General features: G+C 40.5%; 1 protein-coding gene across 4 annotated transcripts in view; it reads left to right on the forward strand.

The window, feature by feature from the left end:
- Positions 1 to 26,506, forward strand: part of ptprsa (protein tyrosine phosphatase receptor type Sa) — a 217,369-nt gene that overhangs the window by 148,349 nt on the left and 42,514 nt on the right. For all 4 annotated transcript variants that reach the window (XM_026322985.2, XM_026322988.2, XM_026322984.2 and 1 more), the window contains 8 exons: positions 1,040 to 1,309; positions 1,505 to 2,086; positions 2,797 to 2,933; positions 3,076 to 3,220; positions 10,730 to 11,050; positions 12,780 to 12,973; positions 15,470 to 15,587; positions 25,719 to 26,312. In XM_026322985.2, the coding sequence (XP_026178770.1) occupies positions 1,040 to 1,309; positions 1,505 to 2,086; positions 2,797 to 2,933; positions 3,076 to 3,220; positions 10,730 to 11,050; positions 12,780 to 12,973; positions 15,470 to 15,587; positions 25,719 to 26,312 (2,361 nt within the window). The remainder of the gene's footprint in view (positions 1 to 1,039; positions 1,310 to 1,504; positions 2,087 to 2,796; positions 2,934 to 3,075; positions 3,221 to 10,729; positions 11,051 to 12,779; positions 12,974 to 15,469; positions 15,588 to 25,718; positions 26,313 to 26,506) is intronic.

Below are 26,506 nucleotides of genomic sequence, written 5' to 3' on the forward strand. Positions count from 1 at the left end.
GCGGGTTACCCCCTTCCCCCTTTTACCCTCCTCCAAACCTTCCCCTCTCTTATTCTTCCTCTGTCACTCTGCTCCTTTTTTCCCCTTCTCTTTATCCTTTCCTTAGATGCTCTGCTCTATCCTCTATCTAGTATTTCTTCTTTCCTCTCCAATCGTCTTTTGTCTGGGCATGCTAGCGACCCTTCAGTTATATTCCTCTATGCATTTTATCTCAATTTTTATATCTGATTTTGTTATCATTTACTCCTTAATTTACCTCAGTCTATTTATGCATGCTGTCTGTGAAACTGATAGCTGCATCTATCAATGGAACCGTGTCAGATCTTAATAAGGCTTTGTCCAGTGGATCTACCCTAAACCACAAAAATCTGATTAAAGTTTCTCATCTTTATGATATGTAGGTAGCAGAGAGAGGTGTCAAGTGCAAATGTATGCTAGAATGTGTTTAGTGACCTTGTAGAGAAGGTCAATAGCCCAGTAACCCTACACTTCCTGTGCTATGGGAGAAGCCTGTATGGCCTATTTCCTGTTTGGCATGAGTGCCTTCGAGGACAGGAAGTTCCAGGTTGCAATGATGGCCTCATGTGATAGCATTATCACATGGCCTTTATTCCACATATTCATACTTTGTGATCAGGTTATGCTGTAGTTGTGTAAATGTCAGCAGTTCAGTTTCAAAGATGAGAAACTCGTAATAGATTTTTGTGTCTTTAATTGTGCTGTGATGGGTCAAATATTGGTCAATGGAACCTTGTTGCTATGAATCGTTGCTTTATTGTTAATCTATATTGTTGTTGAAGCAGTTTTGTTAGTTTAGTTCCTTCTCATTATTTGTATATTTTTATGTTTTGAAAAGTCTACTTCTTTTATTTTGTGTTTCAGTTCACATTTACCATGTTAAATCTTTTATGTTGAGTATTTCCTTGAGAAGGGTCCATTTTCATCGGCCTCTCTTGTTACCTCTCTCTTTCTCTTTTTTTTTTTTTGACTCCCTTGCCCTCTTTTGTCATCCTCTCCCCTTCCTCATGCCTTCTCCCAGTCCGGCGGGTCCCTCCTCGCTTCTCCATTCCACCAACGAGTCAGGAAATTATGCCCGGTGGCAGTGTGAACATAACGTGTGTGGCAGTGGGGTCACCCATGCCTTACGTCAAGTGGATGCTGAACTCAGAGGACTTGACCCCAGAAGATGAGATGCCTGTGGGCAGGAACGTTCTTGAACTGAGCAGCGTCCGTGAATCAGCCAACTACACCTGTGTAGCGATGAGCAGCCTTGGCATCATTGAAGCTGTGGCACAGATCACCGTCAAATGTAAGAGATAAATGTTCTTTTGAAGAAGAGTGCTGACATATGATAATAAACTTCTGTTACGTCTGAAACTTACAGAAAACTCCAGTTGTATTGTGTAATGCCATACATTTCTTGGGTCATTGTTTTTACTGCAAAGCTCCTCTATAATCACTGTCATAAATGACTGTTTCCCTTTCTGCTTTATCGCCTTAATAGCTCTCCCCAAGCCTCCCGGTACACCTGTGGTTACTGAAACCACTGCCACAAGTGTGACTATCACTTGGGACTCAGGGAACCCAGACCCAGTGACACATTACATCATCCAGTATAGGGCCAAGTCTCCAGACAGCAAGTATGAGACAGTGGATGACATCACCACTACACGTTACAGCATTGGTGGCCTCTACCCCAACACGGAGTATGAGATCCGAGTCTCGGCCGTCAATACAATTGGCCAGGGTCCTCCCAGTGAACCAGTAGAAACCCGGACTGGAGAACAAGCCCCTGCGAGTCCACCACGAAATATTCAGGCCCAGATCATTTCTCAAAACACAATGATGGTGCGCTGGGAAGAGCCCGAGGAGCCCAATGGGCAGATTAAGGGCTACCGTGTTTATTACACAATGGACAACTCCCAGCCCATGAGCCTATGGCAGATCCACAATGTCCAGGACAGCATCATCACTACTATTCAGAGCCTGGTTCCTCAAGAGACATATACAATCAAAGTGCTAGCATTCACCTCTGTAGGAGACGGACCCTTCTCAGAGCCAATCCATGTTAAAGTACTGCAAGGCGGTAAGGCTATGAAAGCTTAGTCAACTTGCTGATGTTGAACTTTAATGTTCAAATATATGTGAAACCAAGTTGTTAAGTAAGATAAAGTACGTAAAATAGGTTATACAGAAATTTGGAAAATCTTCACTAAAAATTACACTAAAAATCTTTTCACAGCCAATCTATAGCTGTTGTGGTGCAATGCCAACACATTTTCTGAAACTTTAAACAGTGCCTGCTGCCAAAAAGACATGTTTTCCCCCCTGCAGTTCACCTGCAAATCTGTAGCCTCTGCTAACAATGGCAAAGTATGTTTGATCACGGAAGGGTAAAGAAAAGACCAAAACTAAGAAAAAAAAACAAGATCTGAAGACTTACCAGGATCAGAGATAAGGTTTAGTGAAATCACTCCTTTATTGCCAGAGGAAGTCAGCACATTCAACTTAAAAATAACACAGCACAACACAGCACAACAAATAGCACAACACAGCTTTGCCACTGGGACACAACAGGTTTGCACTTCATTGTAACCTATTCTTAACCTATTTAATCTATACCAAATTTCAATATGCTCACCAAGTTGGTGTCTAAATAGCAAATATGCTATTTTTTTAAGAAGTTACTGTACAAAAAACACATGACAGATGAGATTTTTTTTTTTTTTTTTATTTACAATGTAATTGTAGTGCCAATTTCTAATAACATATCTTTTCTTTTGATGTGCACATCAGTTCCAGGTCAGCCTTCCAAATTCCAGGTTGGTGCTGTGTCCGACACCAGCATTGAACTGACTTGGGAACCTGCCTATGAAAAAGAGGGAATTATAAATTATGAACTTCGCTACAGGGAAGGCAGTTTTGGCACCCAGGTGAAAACTTCCGTGTTTTGTTTCAAATTTCAGTGTCTTTTACAGTGAGCAGTGCACATCATCTCTTAACCTCTCAACATTAAATTTATGCACAACCATTTTAAAAAAGCCTTTTCAGTCATTTTTTTTCCTCTGTCAACAGATGAAGAAAACATTTGGACCTACATCTTCGTATGTTATAGAAGGTCTCCGCCCAAATACAGAATACCACTTCTCCCTGGCAGCCATCTCTAACAAAGGCATCGGCGCATTTACGAATGACATATCGCAGAAGACCTTGCAAGCCAGTATGTAGTGTTTTATTCAGTTTTCTCTTTTGGTGTGCGTTGACTATCAAAGGGGTTTCCAGAGAAAGCAGTTCAATAATTTTATGCCTTTCTGAACCTTTATCGAAGTGAATTCCACTGATGCTGTGTGTTTTTTTTTTTTTTCTCCCCTTTGACTCAAGCTTAACTTTTTTTTTTAGTGTTACCGGCATTATCACCTTTGAACAATGATTATGTTTTTTGTGAGACATAATCAGGTTTCAGAGCTGGGTCACACGGTGGCTTGGTGGTTAGCACTATTGCCTCACAGCAAAGAGGCTCCTGGTTCGAAACCCAGCAGGGGTCTTTCTGTGTGGAGTTTGCATCTTCTCCCCGTGCTTGCGTGGGTTCTCTCTGGGTATTCCGGTTTCATCCCACAGTCCAAAAACGTGTGTGGTAGGTTGATTGGCAATTCCAGAAATGCCCCCACAGGAGAGGATTGCATCAGGAAGGACATCCAGTGTAAAATTGTGCCAAACAAATCACGTGGATCAGTTGATCCAGTGTGGGGACCCCTAATCAGGAGCAGCTGAAAGAAAAAAAAAAATCTGGGTTCAGAGCTGATTGAAATGATTAACTCAACAAACTGACCTAATCGATGTGTTGTTAAATTCTTGCCTAAACATGTGGTTTAATATTTTGGCAATTGATTTGTTAACCTTAATATGACTACAATATAAGTATATTTTCTACCTCATGAAAAGTGATATTTACTGATTGTTTTGTGGAAAATCTAGTTTGAAATGAAGCCACAAATGGCTTGAGGGTTTTACAACTATTTAATTTTAGTTTTTCTGACTTGGTTTGCATGCCAAATATGTATGAGTGTACCCAAACACTGTCAAACAACTCATGTCTACATGCACTTTCAATTTTGATATTTCCTTCTCACTTTTGTTCATATTTTCTTTTCCTTTGTCAACAGCAAGTGCACTTTCTTCCATGTGACAGAGACACAAAAAATGTCAGTTCTACTCTAAAACCGCCAAGGCTCTCATATGAGCAGTATATAAATGTGAGAATTTGGGGGGAATTTTTCAAGTAGAAAAACGTCTCCCTAACATGCCCACATCTTAAATTTCTTCCAGTACAACAGCTTTGTACTTATAATTTTATTTTGCAGGTGTCAGAAACACAACTGAATTATTCAAACCAGCAGGAGCGATATCATAGTGCACAGTAGTGCAAGTTTTAGTGAAGTAAAACACACATAGCTATTCCAGTCAAATATCCATTAGGACATATGGTATGACAATATAAAATTCACTTTTTTGTATGGGGATCACTCAAAGTGGATCCTGAACATAAAGAATATAGAATACGTATAAAATATAGAAAACACATTTATACGCCTAATGGTGGAGTGGCTACCTTTATTCGTAATAAGCTTAGTGGGCTTAGTCAGAAATTTGTAAGGTTTAAATCAGGTTAAAGCAATTTTACATAAGAGAGCCATGGCGGTGGGGGTAGACGTCTTTTTAACGCATTTTCTGTTTCTACCAGTGCAACTTGTTGGCTGTACCCCCACATCTGGGCTGTGGGGGCTTTGGAACAACTACTTCACAGTTCTTTTTGTTACTGCTGGGCAGCAGAGCTACACAGACAGTGCAGTCACTGAGGAGAGCGCCAGTTGCATGAGACACTCACTCCTGGAGGTGCTGTTGAGAACCTATCACTGCACCGTTGATCTTTGATCAGTCCAGGCATGAAAATACTTTATGTTCATCCAACCCCACTTTTGTCTTGGCGTCTCTCTAGTGTCTAGTGTTCACATCTTCACCTGTCTATGTGTTTGTGACTTCCTTACCTCTGTTTTTGCATTTGATCTTGACTGGTAAACCACAAGCTGATTGGATTGGATACACGCCTCTCTTCCTCTTACATCACACTGTTCCAACTCTATTTCTCTCTTTGCCAATTGTTCCCCTCTGCAATGGAACAAAAGCTCTCCTTGGAATGGCTTGACATCACCCTGCTCACTTTGTGTCCTCTTCCTTTTATGTTGAGTCTTTTGAAAAAAAAAAGAAAAAGTTTTGTTTTTTAATTTCTATTATTTTTCTGGTTTATCCGAAAGAATATTGGTATGACATCACTCCAAACAGTAGCTTGCCTCTATTTTCATCTTTCTGTTGGGTTCTTTCATGAACCCAACAACATCACAGCCACAAGCAACTACAGTGCAGCAGGCATGGCAGCACCAACAGGCAGCATTGACATACCTTGGCCATTGAGCAAATACAGAATCTAGGAGAATAGTTATAACAAATGGCCTTGTGCAATTATCTGCTTGAGACAAGGAACTTTTCCTTACAAGTACAGCATCTATACAATTACAGTGGATAGAATAGATAGGATAGAAAGGCATTTTATATGACTGCCAACCATAGGAATGTGATACTAATTTCCTGGAAATTAGTACAAGTTAATGTAATGAACTACATAAATATTGTGTTCCACATAAATGCTACTTTCCATGAGAGGATAATCAAAGAAACTTTAGCCATCATTTTAAGGATAACTGCCACTCTTACCTTTTCTATCCATTCTACAGTTTCAGCATAGTGTCTCAGTGGTGCTAGGCTTTTATTAAACAGTCCATACTCAAGCAGGTATGGGATACATCCATTAGTTTCTCACTGCTGTGATATATTAAAAAAAAAATCACAGATTAAATGTCAGTCAAAACAAAAGACTTCCCACAATACAAAATAATAAATAACTTGATCTTTTGGATTCTCTGAGGTAAGTGAATGTGTGGTTTAGGGTTTCAGTCTACCATAACCTTTCCCATGACCCGTCAGAGACATTCCTATCTAGTTAACCATCTTTTCCTGTTTTTTTTTTAATGAATATTTTATTTTATTCATGTATTTATTTATTTATTTAAATTTTGTAACACTAATAGAGAATTAAAAGGATCAAGAAAGCGGACATTTTACATAACATCGTTAAATATTAAATGGACCTCTCTGCAGTTTGGCTGCACATACAGATCATGAATAGCAGCATTAACATATATAGTTTGTATCAATTGCCTTCTCAGAGACAGTTGAAATTGTTAAGTCTAGGAATACACTCAGAAAACTTGTTTGTGTAACCCATTCATTAACATGCAAGCACACAGTAAAACAATGCTAAGTTCAATAAGTTGCTCAGTATAACACAAATAAATAATCTCACTAGGGTCAAACTCATGAGATTGATATAATCACCATTAGTGTGGTAGACTCACACATATGTAGAAATAGTTTCATGCCCTACACTACACTATAATGACAAACCATTATTTATTTGTTCCATCTCTTGTCATTTTTAGTGCCATGCTTTCTACATAACCCTAAGGAACAATTCCAACCTGGATTTGAGTCCACTGCCGTGTCTGGTAGACTGAAACCCTATGCCACTAAATGAAAAGAAAGACAGTCAACATGATTTCCCTGTTTGCTTTGTTGTCCATATGTGGTAAAAAATGTTTGCAAATTGTTGAAGTTTGTGCTCAGTCCAAGCAGCATTACCGGGGGGCTGTTGTCATGGGGACCACTCTGTCAAGAACTCGTATAAAGTCACTATAATATAAGATAATAATTCTCCTTGATCTCAGCACCATTGATCTTCTTATTAGTTCCATTTTGACTGATGCCAAGCGGCATCAAATTAAAACAAAATCATGTCAGTATTTCAGCAGCCACGAATAAATACACGAGATGTTACTGACAACAGTAGCCCTCATTCAAAAGCAAGGCCTCTTGTGGTATGCTGCCATAGTCAGATAGGTTGAGAGACCATTTTTGTGAGATCGTTCAGACGTGGCCGGGGTGGGTCCACAACCCGAGAGGTGGGAGGGTTTCCAGTGCTCTTATAGCTGTTACCCAGTTGCAAGACATGGTAACAGGACCTAACATGGACCCATGGGAGAAGATGTTAGGGGACTGCAGGCCCCCAGAGTGGTAGATAAGAATCCCATTTCATAGCATCAGAATTAATTTCATGCTTTGCAATGAGCTATGAGCCAGACCTCTGGATTGTCAGGTTTTGTTACATATTTAGATTATACCTAGAACCTGCCAGCAGCCAGTCAAGCGCTATCTCTCAAATTAAAGTGGCAGATTCTGAATCCTCTGTATGTAACCAAGCAAGCAGTTTAGCCAACCTCCCTCACCCCCAGCCCCCACCCCCAATTACAGTAATTGCGGGAGGTTTTTAGATATATTGGGATATTTCTGTGAACCCCAGCATGGACATTTGGCGTCGGCGGGATTAATTTCATAATGATGTACAAATACCAACATCCTGTCATTTGAGGCTTTTGATGAAAATACAGCTCAGATACAGACAAGTGCTAATACCCTGATAGCAAAAGCATTGGCAATCTGTGCAATTTTAAGAGTTGACAACAGGCATTGAGTAATGGCCTGTGTGGCTAAACTGTGAGCAATAATGTGTGTAATTTATAACCATTGGCAATGTCGCACTAAAAGCACTTTCAATCTGGAGGTAGTCATAATGATTAGGTATGCCACCAGTACTTGACATTGCAGACTTTAAAAACCCAGAACTCCAAGTCATATCACAAAAGATTTAAAAGTCAAAGAGAAGGATATGAATGCAGACATGACTAATTATTTGTCAAATACCATTTAGGAAACTCTTTCAGGGAAGTGTCAAAAAAAAAAAAAACTCAACTGAGGCATTAGTTGAACTTCTTTTGTGGTTGTATAGTTCTAGTATCCTTAATCCTACCACTGGCCTTCATGGGATATGCACTTTATTAAAGCTGTGACCTAGCCAGACTTAAACTGTTATCAGGCATGAAGATGCCTGTGCGCTGTGATAGCCAGGCCGCTGTCAAATTCACAGCCCTTCTCCACACCACAAAGATTGAGAACTGAGCGATCATTCTTGACGTGGAGAGTTTGCAAATACAATATGAGCGGAGGAAAGGAGCTGAAAGGCTCAAAATCCAGTAAGACCGTAAGTAAATAAGCCCATTGGACACACAGAAGGGTTTGGGAACTGTGGCTGAGGCCCTGTCCTATTTGTTGTGTGCTGGAACATTCAGTCTTCACTGGAAGGAGGCCTCTGTAACAGCCAAAGCTCCTGTTTTTATTTTATATATTTTTTAAGCTGTTCTACTCAAAATGACACTGCAGTCAGAACACTATCATTAAACTTTTATGAATTCAGTGATACAAGCTTCTCCTCTTGCTTATTCTATTCTTGTGTCTGGCCATTCTCAAAATGTAGCAGTAAGCTTTATGAAGATACATAGGCACAGGGCTATGAAATGGGATTCACAGGAGCAAACTGTTAACAAGGATGTGGCCATGGCCAAGTGCAGCAGAATAGAATATCTTGGAACTGGGTTTTCCCTGTATGAGTTCACCTCTCACAGTCTTGTGGACCCTCTAGCCCAAAGATAATGAGTATTAAACAGACCTGGCTACAGCACCGAGTTAACTCTCTCCCTCCCAGTAACCCCAAAATGGGTCCAGAACTTTTAGTGGATCAAAATGAAAACTGTTATTTACCAATTTTTAAAAAATGACTAGATCTCAGAATTTTATTCCTTCCTTCTGGGAGGGAAAGCGTTGCAGCTCACTGACTATAGAGTAAGCACGCTCTGTAATCAGGTGCTGGTGGTAAGAAAGTCTTTGAAATGTAGTATTTGTGGGAGTCAGGTACGTATGATGCAGACAATGCTGTGATTTCTTTTTGTTTGTTTTCTGTTAGAAGTTAAATTTTCTTATTTTCAGTTTATTCTCAGTATCTATTTTTTTCATGTTTCTCATGAGTTGTCATTTTGAACGTTAACTGTTGTTGTGGTTCTTTCTTTCAAGTCATCTGGGTTACAGAGAAATTCATTTCCCAGTACCCTCCTTTCAGTTCATTTTTTTCTTCAGTCTTTATTTTGGTATGAGAACATGCTGCTTGTTTCCATGGGCTTTTTTTAAAGTCCTTTTTCCTAAGTTACTGTGTGCGGATTGCATTTTTTTCTGGTAGTATTTCATTTTGTTTTTGATTATTGTGCTATTTTTATCTTACACAACAGACAAAAATGTAATAATGAAGTGGGTTTGTCACACCAAGATGGATGAAATATATTCTCACACAAAACTGTTGTAAAGCAATAGAGAAAACCCGTCTTGCATGGAAATATTTTCATACATGTTCTCTTATTCGTATAATACCAAACTCTGGATGTGAAGTGAAACGTTTTATCACTCCTTGCACAGCACAGTCTTTGGATGGGCACAAGCTGTGTAAGCTCCTGGCACAGATTAGAAATGAGAGGGACTGAGTTTGATTTAGAAGGTTCACAGATGTGTAGGTTTTAATATGTTTTGGAAGAACACTTCAGACACAAATAACAACCACCATGTTGGAAAGCTTTTATACTGTTACTAATTAAAAAGGACAGGCTCCACCACCTCCCTGCTAGAAAATAGCTTATTTTAGTAAACGCTAATTTGACTTAAAGTTTTGTACATATGTAAATGATTTTCATTAGATTGCTTAATAGTATTCATTCAGGATAAGATGGATGATATGTGCTGCCCAAGACAGGACAATGGCCAATATCTTCATCAATGCACATTAAACATATTAAACATATTTTATTATTCATCTTATGATGACTTTATGAACATGACAGCATTTTATAGACAGACAAGTTAGCATAGTGATAGCAATAATTGCAGAGCCCCTATAGGGGAAGAATTTATTGCACATGATTATCATGTTTACCTTGTTGCATGTTTAATGCAATGGATTAAAACATCATCTAAGTGCCTGAAAAACATCCTCAATTGGTATTTTGGTCCCTATCCAACTGCCACTGCATAATGAAACTAGTGATCATAGATAACAAAATATTTTAGAGTTCAGAATATAGAACAGAAGATTTAACAAGGATGACCTTTGCAAGATAGTGTCATACCCCTCATTGCCTCTACTGTAATACATTAAAAGACATTACTTTTAAGTAGGGTTGGTCATCATCATCTGTTGTTACAATAGTAAGAATTACTTTTATGATACACTGCACAAATGTTTCATAAAAAAGACAACCATGCTAGATTAGCATTAGTAGTCCTATATGGGCTGATACTTTTGATATCCCCTACTGCCAAAAAAAAAGCTTAAACTAGAATTAAATACATCTGTGCATCTGGCACTTGCCTCCAGGTGTCTTGTGAGGTCTATCCATCTTGATTCATTATTACATAAGTTTATGCTACTGTCCATTTATGGCTCTTTTGTTGACATTTGCTTGATGATTTTGTTTTTATTTTAAACATACCTTGCCTTCGTCTTTATTTTGCAATTTTTTGTTTGATTTATTCTTGTTTTTATTTGAGTTTAGAATTTTTCTTTTATCATTTTCTTTATCTCTCCCATCTTTTTATTTTTTTGTTGTTCACCCATCCCTTTTCCCTTCCCCAACTTCCTCGTCCTCGACCCCCTTCCTTCCTGTCCTTTCCACCTCACCAGAGCCCTCAGCCCCCCCTCAAGACATTAAGTGCAGCAGCACCAGCTCCACCACCCTGCTGGTAAGTTGGCGCCCCCCACCTTTGAAGAGTCAGAACGGTGTCCTGGTGGGGTATAGAGTGCGCTACCACATGGTGAGCCCGTCAGAAGGTGGCAGTGATGATGGGGAACCCACGGAGGAGCCGATGGTACCTGCCACCGAAGAGCAGGTGCTGGTGCAGCGTTTGGAGAAGTGGACCCAGTACAGCGTAACCGTGTCTGCCTTCACTGTGATTGGTTCAGGCCCTGAGAGCGAGCCCCTGATCTGCCGGACTGACGAAGATGGTACATGAATCTCTAATGTGTAGAATTTATTGTTTGTTACTTCGATGGTGAGTGGGTGGTTATTTGTGTGTATGTGTGTGTGTGAGCAGTGTAGCGATCATACCCGCCTTCATTAGAAAAATTGTCCTGTTACATTGTTTCAGAAGCATAGCATCATCTTTGTCCCTTAATAACAGGACCATATACAGCTATATATACCATATGAAAGAAAAACGTTTAAATTGGATAATGCACTTGGGAAATCAAGCATGTTGCTATTAAAACATAACTAATCAAATATAATTCATAATAACTACCACATCCCATATCCTGCCTCTATGTGCAGGCCTTTAAGAGTATTCCATTGCTCAGCTGAGAGCCATAAGCATTTATGAGTTCTGTACACTGCAAGGCCATATCTGTCCATGCATTTATGGTAGCAAAAGTAGACTAGAAATGAAGAAATCAGCTGTGTCCACTAAGGATGCAGAACAAATCCAGTAACTGGTATATGTGGTTACCAAAACATAATTAATAAAATAATAACATCCTGTCAATCCCTACAGTACTAAGTACAGTGTTGTGGTGCTCTTTGAGCAATGTTTTCAGGTCTGATCTACTCTACTGAAACACAGAGATGTAATATGAATTATATGAGTTTGAGCCAATACGTTACACAAGTGACATACCATGGAAAATGAGAAAAAAGCTGTATGCAAAAAAGAAAACTAGATGTTATATAAGTAAATTATATAGGACACAAGAAATGTAGTTTAATAATAAAATATATAAACTGAAAATGTAAGAACATGTCACATGAACTATTGGGGGATGGCTAACATTGGTTTCTCTTCTCCATAATTCATTTCATACACCATTCATTCAATTCATTACCGCAGCATTTTCTCACACTGATGTACCAGCACAACAGGAGAATTCTTTCTATATGTTTTATAAGTGAAAGCCACAGCACACTGACAACAGCAGTAACAAATTCTCAGTTGTCATTACAATAATAACATGTGACAGAGAAGTGCCAGGTAAAGAAATAAGAGCCAGGGCTAAAAGGTAAAATGGATATTGGCAATAAACAAGATTGGTGCATGATCCTGGAGAAGATGGGCGAAATGGGGTTGTGATTTAAGGAGGGAGAGGGGGACTTGAAGTGTTTGTGGAGGAGCAAATGGAAGCAGTTTGAGTGGAGGACTTTTATTAATGGCATATCCATCTCAGAAAAGTCCAGTCCATGGCACACCGAAGCAAGGCCTTCCATAAAGACCTGTCATTATGACTGAGAGACAAGGCTTCCCACTGATGGCAGACAGACACAGCAAACACACATTGAAAAGGTGGAGCAGCAGCAGGGAAAGTGCTGGTGTTCTGTTTGTCTCTGTTGGGAGATGTTATACTGCGGGAAGAGTGACACTGGAGGGTGTGTTTTCTTTTAATGCCTCTATCTGTCATTCTTTCCTGCTGTCTATATATTTCATGGATGTTGTGTGTGGGTAGCGTGCCAGGGGTTATTGGTGTCATGACAGTTCTATGCGCGACCCTCATCCTGCATTGCTCTTATAAATAATGTGAAGGTTGTGGACACACTGAACTAACTGAGAAGTACTGTATGTTTGTTGTACTTTTTGAAAGAGAAACACATACTTTTCCACATTCCCACTGATATCTGAAAATAGCAAATTGGGAGTTACAAATAATAAAATGATACTGATCGGAGTTTCTATTTCTTTACCTGTAGTTCCTGGGGCTCCTCCAAGGCGGGTGGAGGTGGAGGTTCTCAACTCCACAGCACTAAAGGTGATGTGGCGCTCCCTGACGCCAGGCAAGCAACACGGTCAAATCCGTGGCTATCAAGTTCACTATGTACGTGTGGAAAATGGCGAGTCAAGGGGCCTCCCCCTTATCAAGGACGTCATGCTGGCTGATGCTCAGGTATGACCATCTCACAGCTTCCTGTACACAGCTGTCAAAAAAATCAAGCAGAGGTTTTTTTTTTTTTTTTCCTCACAGTAAATTGCAAAGATTTCTAGGTCTGCCTTTGAACCTATTTTAAAATTCTGTTACAAAGAGACTAACCAATTAAGTGGTACACTGAAGTAATGATTAAATCCTCAGTGGACATTTCAAAAGAAACTTTATCCAGCTTTTTTTTTTTTCTCACACCAACTGCAAATTGTTTACTTCACCCTCACCTGTTGTGACTGTGGCTGTATAGGAAGCAATATGGGTGCTCTTACCGCTTTCACATTGCTATAATATTCTTTTCCCACAGCCTACAACAAGAACTGTAATCAAAGCTTCACTCATCTTGTCCTCCCTCTTCTGTCTTCATGGTTTTTATTAGGAAAGTCTAGACCCCTGCTTTATTGCAACATCTGCCAAGAAATGTTTGATTGTGTGCTCGTATCAAATGCAAAGACTCCAAAGAAAATGCTGATTATACTATTCTCTGCCTTGGAGGGAAAAGTAAAATTGGCATGAAAACATTTCACCAAAAATCAGCCTGCTCTGACAGCTAGAATTGTAATGGAGCCTTTTTTCCATGTTCCTTTTTACAAAAACTTCTGTCAACACAATGTTGGACGAATTCTGCCAAACTGAGACTGCACAGTAGCAATCATCCAAATGGAAATTATAGCCTTGAGGCAATATGGTAAACAAAACAAAAAAAGAATAGTTGTATGCAATGCTACATATTTTTGGAATGAATACACAAAACTGCATCAAATTGCACACAAAGAAAGGTCCTTTAAGGGTAAATGCCACCGTCATCAACATTTTACTGGCCCACAGATCCAAGCATAGATTGAGTTTAAATATATAAGATTTAAAGCAGACAAAGGCGAATATCTTTTTAGTTGGATATTTTTGTAAGTATATTTAAAAATGAAATGCTCAATAAACCTTTAAAAGCTACTCCTCATAGCCACTAACTGTAGCTATGAGGGATTTAACACTGAGCTAATTTATCCTTGTTATTATCTTTATCTGGATGGTTAAACACCAGGCACATCTATACAATTATCAGCCTTGTTTCAGTTGCTCCTGATAACATAAGCTTGAAACAGCTTCTCTTTTTCCTGACCTCACAAAACCTGTGACCTATTTCTGATACCAGCCCTCTTCCAAACCTCTAATGCCCCATCTCTCATAATCCTATTTCTTCCCTTTCTTTTCTCTTCTTTTTAAAAAAAAAAAATTGCTCTCTCTATCCTGCACTCTCCTCTTTGGCGGGGGGTGGGGTTAGTGGGAAACGGACGATACGGCTGAATATGTGAGTATGAAGTTTCACCTGAGTGCTTTTTTTATTTGGCTAAAAGGGTATAAACAGTGAGTGTTGCATCAACCCAGTCAAATTCACAATTTACATTTATCATTGAATAAGTGTGGCTAACAAAGTGGCTCAGAGGCTACACCGCGGCTGTTTGGTCAGCTACTATAACTCTCCACTCCACTAAGAAAAAAAAAAAGACAAACTGGTGGGCTGATGCAATATCCACTGCCCACTGTGCCTGGAATGCTAATGCTACTTGTGATATGTTGTGTGTTGTGTGTTTAGTCTTGTGCTCTAGTGGTGCATTATTTTTTTTTTTCTTTCTTGTGTGTGTGATTGCTTTTTTTTTTTAAAACATATCATTTATTTTTTTATGTGGCCCATCAATATTAATGTGCTACCCTAAGTTCTTGTGCTTTTTTCTGTCTCTTTTATTTAAAATACAGAGACATTTGTTGACATCCATGTATTATCCTTGAAATCAACCCTAGAATCTTCATCACATCTCTCATTCACCACAACTATAGAACAATTTTAATTTGAATAATTTGTACCCTTATTTTCAACGCAGATTTCAATGCTTAGTCCATCTGCAGTACGTGAATACCATCACAAGTGCAAGACAGTACTTAAAGCTCATTTACCTTTATTGACCTCTCCCATACCTCTGCCAACCAGCCTGTTAAAAACCTCATTCTGCATTCGTTCAAACCTGCACCTTTGAAAGATTCATTAGAATTGATCGGAAGCCTCTCTTTGAAGAGAACTCAAGGAAACTTAATGACTGAGGTAAAAACTGCTAGCAATTGGCCAGGATGTATTCAGCATGCATTTATCACAAAGTTAAGTTGTTGATTGAAGTCTGGCTAAAGGTATAAAGGGAAGGGGTTAAGGGGATGGAGGGGGGTTTTCCATTTACGTAGCTCATTTTCCTCCTCCGCATAGGTACATTTAAGAATATATGTCAACAAAATGCTATCCCATTATACCGGGGGAACATTAAGTTTAAAATTAATAGAGGGCCAGAACATGCTTCACTCCTATTAACATTCCGTATAAGGCAGTATGAACTGCATGAAGTGGGGTCAAACCATCAAAAATTCAAGGCACATTTTGACATTTTCCTGTTTCTGCCTCTTTCCCATCTCCCATAGGAAATGGTCATTGGAGGACTCAAGCCAGACACCACTTACTCCATCACGGTGGCAGCATACACCACCAAGGGCGATGGAGCCCGGAGCAAACCCAAACTGGTGGTGACCAAAGGGGCAGGTTAGGACAAGTCAAATTATGTATTTGTTGGTTTGGTCGTACCATCTTTCTTTAAGCAATAACAGTACCGGTTTAATTTATTTGAACAATTATAACAAAGTGTCTTAGACATTCTTATTAAGAGGTATCACTCATGATAAGACATTCATCTGGATTTAAAAACAGTTCATCTCTGTACTAAAGATGTTTACTAGAAGACTAGCCAAAGAGTTGTAAAGATGGAGAAGGTGGTGTAAGATACTTGGATATTTTTAAGACAGGTAATGACAGCTTAAAAAACTACAGTTGGGTATTTATTTTGAGCTTTAGGGATAAAATACTGAAATCTAATAACTGTATTTCACAAAGCCATGTTTTCTTCAGTTTTTTCACTTGTTATCCCTGATGGGCACACCACTTTAACCGGTCAGCTTGAACCTGTTTGGAAGCTAGCAGTTTAGATACCATGAACATGATCTAACCCTGTGAGGATGGTGGCCTGACAGCATGAAAGCCTTCTTTGATAGAATTTAAGACATCAAGCCAAGACAGAAATGGCCTTTTCTTTGAGCCTCCATGCCAACAGGCTTTGGGAGGCTTCAGAGAGCCAGTATATACACAGCTACATGCATACCTGTATACACACACCAGCAAAAACACTTAGTCACTCACACGTGCACATGCACACTCCATACATATACAGTTCTGTATATGCAGACTTATAGTGTGGCATTGTATCCTCCAGTGTGCATGTGTGGATACACACACGACACATTTTCACAAAGCAACACACACACACACACAAATAGACAAATTTCTGAATTCATGACTGGTGTGCATGTTATAGGTGTCAGGGAGTAGGATGCTGCCAAAGGGACTTGAGTGAGTACTGTCACTATTCATCCTCCTTTCATAGCCGACTGACTGATATGCCAGTCTAGTGCACTCTGTCTGTCTCTCAGAGGGAAAGCATCTCCTTTGTTACTATTGAAGTGTAAAGAAATTGTTTATACCAGGGGGAAAAGATAAACAGAAAAGTAGAAAAATAAAAAAGGAGAAAGTGTGAGAGGTGGGAGAGAAGACAAGCCTCAGCAGTCTTTTCCATGGGTGAAGTGGTTCTTGGTGTTCTGAGGGATGTGACAATGGTCCAGTAAATGGGTTCTGGCTTGTTTTGGGATTTTTGAAAAACTACTGAATTTCCAAAGATCTGTGTCAAACAGGGAACAAAAGTGTTTTTTTTTTATTCTCTCCAGTGGATTAAAAATGTGTATATATATGTGCGTGTGTGTGTGTGTGTGTGTGTGTGTGTGTGTGTGTGTGTGTGAGGGTGTGTGTGTGTGTGTGTGTGTGTGCGTGCGTGCGTGCGTGCGTGCGTGTGCGTGCATGTGTGTGTGTGTGTATTGCATCTAATACATATGATGCAATATCTATCGGAATAAATTATTATCAACATCTCTACCTACATATTATGTATACTGCAGTTTTTGTTGCATACGAACTGATATTTAAATGAATGCACTTTAAAAACAAGCACAAACACGCATAACTTATGCAACAGCTTCTAAAATCTTTCTTACGGACAGGCATGCACTCAAAGACAGCTATTACCTCCAGAAACTGACGTCACAGTCTTTTTCTTTTAAGAAAACATAAAGGCATGAAAGCCACATCAATACAGAGCATCATGGCAGAAAGTATGTTTTTGTGGCACTTAAAAGTCGATTCATGTCTTTTCATATTCCAGGCATTACAACAAGCCTCTCTAGTAGTTTGCTGTATTAGAAAGTATCCAAAAGAGTCTATCTCAGGATTTTGTAGGATATAAAAAGAAGTAGAACTGCATGCCTATTTGTGAGTCACAGGCAAACAACATTTATTTTGTTGCTGGAAGTGTCTTTGTTTACCGAATGAAAGCCAGGTTTGAAAACTGCCTTTTCACGATTCATACTTTCCAAACTCTTCCTTTGAAGAACAAACTTAACTATGGCTAAGGAGAAACAAAGTTTTTTGGAGGACCAGAAAGGAGTCATAGAGAAAAGATTGAAATGTTAACTTATCCTGCCACCCCATCTGCACATCTGAGAAGTATTTTCACTGGATTGAAAGGAGCAACAATCAGTGGCCATCCTTTTTGTCTTCTTTCTATGTCCAGGTTCAAGTGGAAAATATATTTAGCATTCTATTACAAGTGGAACTAATCATTAAACAAACTCATAACATAACACAGCATGTTTCAAAGACATAATATTGTATCATTTTGTACCATAAAGTAATTGGTGTAAGGCTCACAACAATAATTGGATGGATGAAACTGTATTAGGCAAGGAAAGACAAGTTTATTTATATAGCACAATTCATACACGGAGTAATTAAATTAAAAGTGCATATGCAAAAATCAAAATAAGAAACAGCAAATAGTAGAAGAAGAACTTGAAATAAAAATAAAGGAGAATTGTCATATGTCGAGCTAAGAAGAAGGTTTTAGCTTGGACTTAAACATTGCCAGAGTTGAGGATTGTCTAACATCAGGAAGACTGTTCCAGATTTTAAACTGCATAAAACTGAAACGCTGCTTTTCCATGTTTAGTCCTGACTCTGGGCACGAGCAGAAGACTATTACAAGACGTTATTTGTGCTGTGTAATTATGTTTAGTGGTTTGCATTAGTCATTAATTATTGCACAAGCCAAAGTAGATATACTGTTGATTCAAATAAATGTCACACTGTGGTTGGGCAGGTACTGAAGAAATAAGTAGGGCATCCTGCCCCTGGTGCGTCTTGATAGCTATAAACTCACATTGCTCAGTATCACAGCACTTTACTGGGATTGCTGCATCTTGTAAAAGAATGCTGAGTGATGCTTGCGTGTATGTTTAAAAAGGTACATGTGTTTATTCCACTGCTGACAGCAGACAACCCTGATCCCGTCCTTTTGTGTTTAGTAACTTCCTGATTGCTATTATGGTCTAGTGAGAAAACATCAATGTAATGGGCCTCTCTCATTGTTGTCTCTTTTTTTTCTTTTATCCTTAGTAGTTTATGTGAAATTTGTTTTGCAGATTTGACTCCATGACATTTGCTACCAAATTACTCCACGAACCCTTGCCACATAGACACACTTCTATAATAGGCAGACTAAATTAAAAGCAGCAGGAAATAAAATATGGGAGAGGTATAAATTGGCAATGACCTTTGTGGTTAAAAAAAAGACTTTACCCAACACGGCCCTATGACATCTCTACATACAGGCTTTAGCCACAGGTTAATCAGTGGGATAATTTTTCTCTTGTTGAGACAAAGTGCACACAGCACAGAATCTTACAACTGGGGATGGAAAAATTATTAAAAAGTATATACAGTATGTATGCACTTTGTCCTTTGCTGACAAATACAGAGGTAATATGTTTGTTCGTATGCATATAACAGCCAGTATATGTATTACTGTTGTAATCACTGCTGTAGCACTTTATAGCACCACTTGATGGCACCTCTTTTCTTTGTGATTATACTGTAAGGTTGTAGGTCGCTAACTGAGCCTCGCACACAATCCCTTCCACTTGAGAACGGACCTGTTCTAGGACACATAGAGGACAATTTTTCCAAAGAATACCCCTCTGAAAACTAAAGTGAAATTTAATGCTATGCCAGTGGAAGCCACTCTTGACAGAGGTGCTTCCCTCTCAGCTGTTCGCGCAGATCTCATCCAAGTTAATGGCACCTACCCCAGCAAAACAAGTTATTGGGTTAGCCCTCCGGTTAACCTTGCTAATAATGCACCTTGCATTCCCATGTGTGTCGCTTGGCTGAATGTTGGATTTATGAATAAGGACTTTTGCCGGCGTTTTGCTGTAATCCATAAGTTGTCTACACCCTTCATTCTGGGAATGGATTTCATGACAAGAGCTTCTATCTCCATTCATATTCCCATGAGGACAGTCTTTATGGATGACATCCCCTGCCCCCTGGTGGACGAGGAGGGCGATGGTCAAAATGATTACTCACAAGCAAATGGACTTATCTCAATGGGTACTCTGAACTCTGCTCTCGCAACAAAAGTTTTGGAGGCGAACCTCCAATAGGAAAATGCTTTGCGTTGCCTCCTCACTAAGTTTGGTCCCATGTTCGACGGCCATCTTAGGACAGACATCACTCACGGAACATGTAATAGACACTGGTGATGCAAGAACTCTGAATCTTCCACCCTATCGCACACCACCTGCGAAGACCCAAGGTTTTGTGTCAACTTTAGGGGTTTAAACCAGATCACTCAAAAAGACTCTTATTCTTATCCTTGGTGAGGGAGTTTAACATACCAACTACTGTGAAACAAGTCAGACAGTTCCTTGGCCTGACCAGGTACTATCGACGCTTGATCCAGAGCTATGCCTGTCACGCTGAGCCTCTTCATGCACTCACAAGAAAGGATGCGGCTTTTCACTGGGACGAAAGTTGCCAAAAAGCCCTGGACTTTTTGAAACTGCACTTTCTCGCCCCTTTTTCATTCACGCTGATGCATGCAATGTTGGTCTTGGTGCTGCTTTAATGCAAAAAGATAATGAGGGTCGAGAGTATGTGGTGGCATTTGCTAGTCGCTCCCTTCACAAAGCTGAACTCCCTTACTGCACTTTGGAAAAAGAGTGTCTTGCTGTTACCTGGGCCCTTGAACATTTCCGCCCATATGTTGAGGGAATTCACGTCACTATCTATACAGACCACAACAGTCTCAAATGGCTGATGTCCCACCTAAACCCCACAGGCCGGCTCATCCGCTGGTCACTTCGCCTACAAGATTTTGTGTATAAACCAGGTACAAACAATAAAGTGCCCAATGCACTGTCCCGCAATCCCCTGCCCCTGACCTGTGACAGTCCAACTGATCTCCTGCCTGAGTATGCTGTCATTGGCAGTTTGGACATTCGTGCCTTGCCCCTCTTGTATTGGGTGACCATTCTCTCATAAGACAGTTGCAGCTAGACGACCCTATCACGGGCCCACTTCTTAATCTATGAGTCCGCTTCAATGTCCCTATCTCTGACAACGATAACCTGTCACACTATGTTGTTTATGATGCTCTTCTGTACTACAGAGACCTACAGAGAGTCTAAATGTACCTTGCACCCTTTGAAAGAGCTGAAACTCTTTGCCCCTGCTTCCATTAGAGGGACCTTGCTGGACTATTACCATGACCACCCTACTGCTGGTCTTTCAAAGACTCTAGCTAGACTGTGACTTAGGTTTTTCTGGCCCAGAATAGCGGCAAATGTAAAGCGCTATGTGACTTCATGCTCTGTCTGCCAGCTTACTAAGCCCAGTCAAGGAAAGCCCGCAGGTCTCATGGTCCCCATTGTACCTCAGAAGCCCTTGGGAGTATGTAGGCGTAGATTTTGTTGGTCCTCTACCCCGCTCCACAGCTGGTAATGCCTATTTGCTTGTCTTTGTGGACTGTTTCTCTAAGTGGATTGAAGCGAGTGCTGTCAGGGAAGCCACAGCTCAAGTGGTGGCTGGTAAATTTGTTAGTAAGATTTTTGCTAGACACGGCACTCCCACCTACCTGATTTCTGATAGAGGGTCCCCTTTTGTGAGTGAACTGTTTGAGCATGTTGTTTCAGGCCTAGGCTTGGTACACAAACTCACTACAGCCTATCACCCTCAGACAAATGCTACTGAACACGTGAATCGAACTCTGAAAACGGCCATTCGCGCCTATGTAGGTGACAAACATACTTCATGGGACAAGTATCTTCCCCAGATATCTTTTGCCCTGCGTACCGCCCCTCATGACAGTTCAGGACTTAGCCCTTCTATGATGCTTTATGGTCGTGAGCTAGACACCCCGCTTGACTTTATTACACAACCCTCCAGTGATGGTGTTGATGACCCAGGTGTGACTTATCCTGGGACTCTTGAGGCATCCCTTCAGGAAGCTCATGATCATGCCAAAGCAGCACTTGACTATAGTCATGTCAGGCAGAAACACTACTATGACCTGAGACGTCGTCATGCCACCTATAGTGTCGGTGACCTCATTAGAGTTAAGACCCACCCTAGGTCAGCTGCTCAGTCTATCTTTACGGCTAAACTAGCACCCCTGTTTGACGGCCCTTTACGTGTTTCCCGGAGACTCAGTGATGTGAACTATAGACTCTCTTGGGCAGACTGGTGATGATGCTGGAGTTTATTATGTTGTGAACATACAACCATTCTATACATGGGACTCTCTCTCTTCCAGAGGAGGCTTGGGTTCCCCTCCTGCTGGGTGTGGGAGCTCTGAGGTTTTGGACACTGATAATGTTGCCCCTCATGCCCAACAGGTGGACATTGGCACTGACGCTGAACCGATCCCCTTTGGCTTACCGGACACTGACTCTATTCCTGATACAGACAATGCTTGTCATGCCCCTTTGCCCAGGTGTAGTGCAGACCCAGTACCTTCTGGACATTATAACCTCAGGCCCAGGCATTGCCCCAGGATCATGTCTAGTTGGGATAGCAAAGGAAAAAAAATGGACTAATGTTTTTCACACTAACAAGCTTGGTCTAAAGAAAACTGTTTTTGTTTGCTTGTTTGCTTATTCTACATGGCCTGTGTTTACTCGGATGGTTATTGGTTACTCAGTTTGAGTTCATATTTCAGAAAAAAACAAAAAAACAAAAAGAAAACAAACACAAATCTAGTTTTCCACTGTGCATTTTTGTTTGCTTTTGCGAGAGGTAACATGCTTTACTTTCATTTGACCCTTTGTGAATGCCAGTCTTAACTGTTGACTATATGTAGGATGCTTTTAAGAGTGGTCTACTGCATCTTCAGCAGTGTATGGCTGGAGGCAGCCTTTTTCTTACCAGGTGGGACTATGTAACAGCCAGTATATGTATTACTGTTGTAATCACTGCTGTAGCACTTTATAGCACCACTTGATGGCGTCTCTTTTCTTTGTGATTATACTGTAAGGTTATAGGTCACTGACTGTAAAATGTAGTAGTGCCATGGAGAGAGACGTGTGTACACGCTTCACCGTGCTCTATTTAAGTAACGGGTGGTACAGGATAAACGGATTGCACTCTAAATGTTCATGTATGAATAGTAGACTTAGCGCCGTGGAGACCTGGCTTTGTATGGTTTTCTTAGTTTGTAATAAAGTCACAGTGGAACACCGTAAGTGGTCGCTCTCTTCTAAGCTATCCTGAAGCCCATGTTTTTGGCTATAGCTAGCGCTCTCCGCCTCTATTACCGCCTCATGTTACAGTATACAAGTGTGGCGTGCACAAAAAAGGGAGGATGTGAGAAGGAAACCTTATTGCACCTTTCCCAATCAGACTGAGTGAGTGTCAACAGCAGGCTGTTAATACTGTGGCCTGATGGGATACGTGCCGGGAGACCCATAAGGAGGGATTGAACCAGGTTCGACCCTGAAATAGATGTAGAGAGAGGGATGCAGCGGGGGGAACTGAGGAATGGGGGAGATGGTCAGGAAATGAAAAGGGGGAATTGGGATTGGGCACTGCACAAGAAAAACAAAGGATGGGGAAGGAATAAGGGAAAGTGTAGAGAGACAGAGAAGTGAATATTGTGAAGATGAGAAGAAGGATAAATGAGATGTCCAAAAAAAGAAAAAAAAACACTTATGCATAAACACATACAGGTTTTACAGTGGTTTTTGTGAGGACACTCATTGATATGAATTCCATAGCTTGTTATCCTATACTTTAACCGTCACAACTAAATGCAAAATGTTTCCTAATTCTAACATTTACCCTAAAGCCAAGTCTTAATCCTCATATAGGTATGTGACGACCAGCCAAAATATCCTAATTTTCCCCCAAAAGTCCTCACATCCATGGTATAAAACTCAAACCAGTCCTCACAATGTTTAGCCATACAAGTACACACATGCATACAAATTTCTGCCTCCTCATATCCCTGTTGGCCCTCTTTGCAGCAGATTGCTCCTTGTCCCCAGTCACCTTCATCATCCCTCATTCACTTTTTTTTTTCACCCACTCACTATGTCCTCGTCCTCTCTCTCATCACACTGTAGCACCACACACACACACACATATACACACACCATAAACAACACCCCATGCCTCATCTCCTCACAACACCAATCTTCTGGCTCGGTACCTGTGATTCTTCTTGCTAGTATGCAATAAGCCAGTGTTTTAAATATACAAATAACCAAATAGTTTCAGGGTTACAAAGGTTGTAATGGATGTATCTAGTAGCCTGTTGAGAGTAGACGAAAAGAACAGATATTTTGAATGAAAAATACAGGATCATCACAGGATCATTACCTATGATTAACGCTGAGCGTCAAGATAAGAGTGGGCTTTTAAATGACACCAAGCTGAGCTATATTGTGTAGTTGCGGAGTATTAGAAGCATTTGTTTCACCCAACACTTGGCGCCCCCGCCTTTCCATTACCGGCAAAGGCTCAACTGACTAGCCACCATCTACCCACCCACCCCCATCTTCCTGTAGCAACAGTCTTCGGAAAAAAGACCATTAGCAAACGGAAATGAATAATATGAGCAGAAGAAGGGGACTGCGTAGAGTGGATTGTTTTATATCTGTGTGTGTGTGTGTGTGTGTGTGTGTTTTTTGTTTTTTTTTTAACCATGAGCACATTAAGACCTGCGTCCTGCATCTGAAATATATATTTATAGGCACATGCACACAGATACACAAATGCACAATGATACTATTCCCCTGAGATGTGTGCTGTTGCCTTGGACTAATGTTAGTTTCTCCAAATTACTTGAAGTCCATACTGGGAAACAAGCCAAATATCTCTATGTGCACTTGGAATGGGTATATAAGAGATGGCAGTGGCTGCAATCCACTACATATACCTTACCATCACACACATAAACACATACATGTGCATACATATCGTCTGTTACGCATGAAGATACACTGTCAATAAAACACAAATGGAAAAAAGGCTCAAATGATGCTGAAATTAAAATTCATGTACTACAAAAGTTACACTTTAGTGACAAGGAAGACATCTATCGATGTGACTTCTCAAGACTATGATGAAATGTTACACATTAAACTAGAATTAGTAGTTTTCATTGAGCTTATTCAATGTGTTTTATGCTGAGAAAGCTCTCACTGCCAGGACTAACCATTTTACTGAACCCAGTTAGTACAATTTTTGAATCAGACATATACAGCCAGTCTACTCCAAACAGTCTCACAACATCATGGTGTAACATGAAACTAAATTTACAATAGTAAATAAACAAAAAGTATTCTATTACCTGCTTTTTATTCTTTGTCTAGCCAGTCCTGTAATAAGTTAATACAAACCAAGTTATTTGAGACTGAATACATCATCAATAGTGCACTTCTATTGACTAGTTATCTGTTTTGTATTTTGTTTGTATTTTGGATAAAAGCTGGACGTAGATGAGTGAGTCAAGATGGAATCTATTTACAGAGAGATGGGCCTCAAGTGTGAATCAGCCACACTCGTCTCTCACAAAGCTTTGATGGCAACTTGAGAACTGAAGCCTTTCCATAACTGCTGCTGCCTCTATGACACTGATGGGGCCTTAAAAGGAGGGTTAAGATGAGACGTGTGTCATCCATAAGAGCAGCAAAACTGGGCCACTCTGAAGAATGGTGTCTAGACCCCAAGCACAGATCATCCATTTTACAAGAAGAGATGACTCTTACAGCTAAAAGAGGCACTGTTCTCTGCTTAAAGTTTTAGTAATGCTTTGTAGTGCAGACAGGATTTTGGCTAGATCTTGTGAGCATGTGTCATGAAATGGTAATGGGTACAATGATCACTGAAGAATTTCAAAGCTCTAAGGATCTTCCACATCTCCATTCAACACAACCTGACTCAGTTTGTTAAGTGTGTTAACTGAGGGATGGCTGAAATCAAAACTATTACTGCAAGTGTAATTTCAATAATCTAATATTTGCCATACTCACTGAGTATTAATTACTCATTGGCTGACAGATGTACATTCTTTTACCGTACTGTATACAGTATAATTGAAGAGGTCTGGTGAAGTTTTTTGTTTGCCATGCTGATTTAATGCGTTTGTATGGTATTAAACTCTATCACTTCCAAAATATACATCTTCCTGTAACTGTAAAGTATAGTAATTAAGGTTTGTTTCATTTCTTTGTACAGTGCCTGGTCCTCCATATCTGTCAGTGGCTCAGGACTCAGAGATATCAGCTATAGTTCGCTGGGACCCTCCAGACCTGACGAATGGCATGGATTTGCAAGGTTACCGCCTCCAGTTTGGTCGCAAAGATGTCTCTCCTTTGGCCACACTGGAATTTGCTGCCCAAGAACGACAGTACTCTGTGGGCAACATCCACCGGGGGGCCACTTATCTCTTTAAAATCTCAGCCAAGAGCAGGGGCGGCTTTGGGGAAGAGGCTGTGGTGGAACTCAGTGTGCCTGAGAATACACCAGGGGGATACCCTCATATCAGTGAGGGCTCCAATGTGACATGCTGCTCAGTGCAGCTGTTCTGGTCTCCACCAGTGCTGGCAGAGAGAAATGGGGTAATCACAGAGTACACATTAGCCTATAAAGAAGCTGGTTCCGGAGGAGCACCGCGGGAGCTCCGCTTGCCCCCCAGCCTGTCCAGCTATGTCCTCAACAGCCTCAAACCAGACTCTGCATATGATGTGAAAATACGTGCACACACCAGTGTAGGTCCAGGGCCCTACAGCCCTCCTATCCAGTATCGGACGATGGCCTTTGATCCAACAGGTAGGGCTTGCCTGTTTCTTTTACCATCCGGTTGGCAGGGGGTTGGTAATTGGCTACAAACAATCTGCAACAACACAAAAATGAAATGCCCACCCCTCCTTCAACCACTTCCACGTCTCCTCAAGAAAGAGAAAAGATTGGTATTTTAATTGTTTGTCGTGGGATACTCCCTTCACTAACCCAAACAAGGTAAA

Source organism: Mastacembelus armatus, chromosome 4 (assembly GCF_900324485.2).
Source record: "Mastacembelus armatus chromosome 4, fMasArm1.2, whole genome shotgun sequence".
NCBI lineage: Eukaryota > Metazoa > Chordata > Actinopteri > Synbranchiformes > Mastacembelidae > Mastacembelus > Mastacembelus armatus.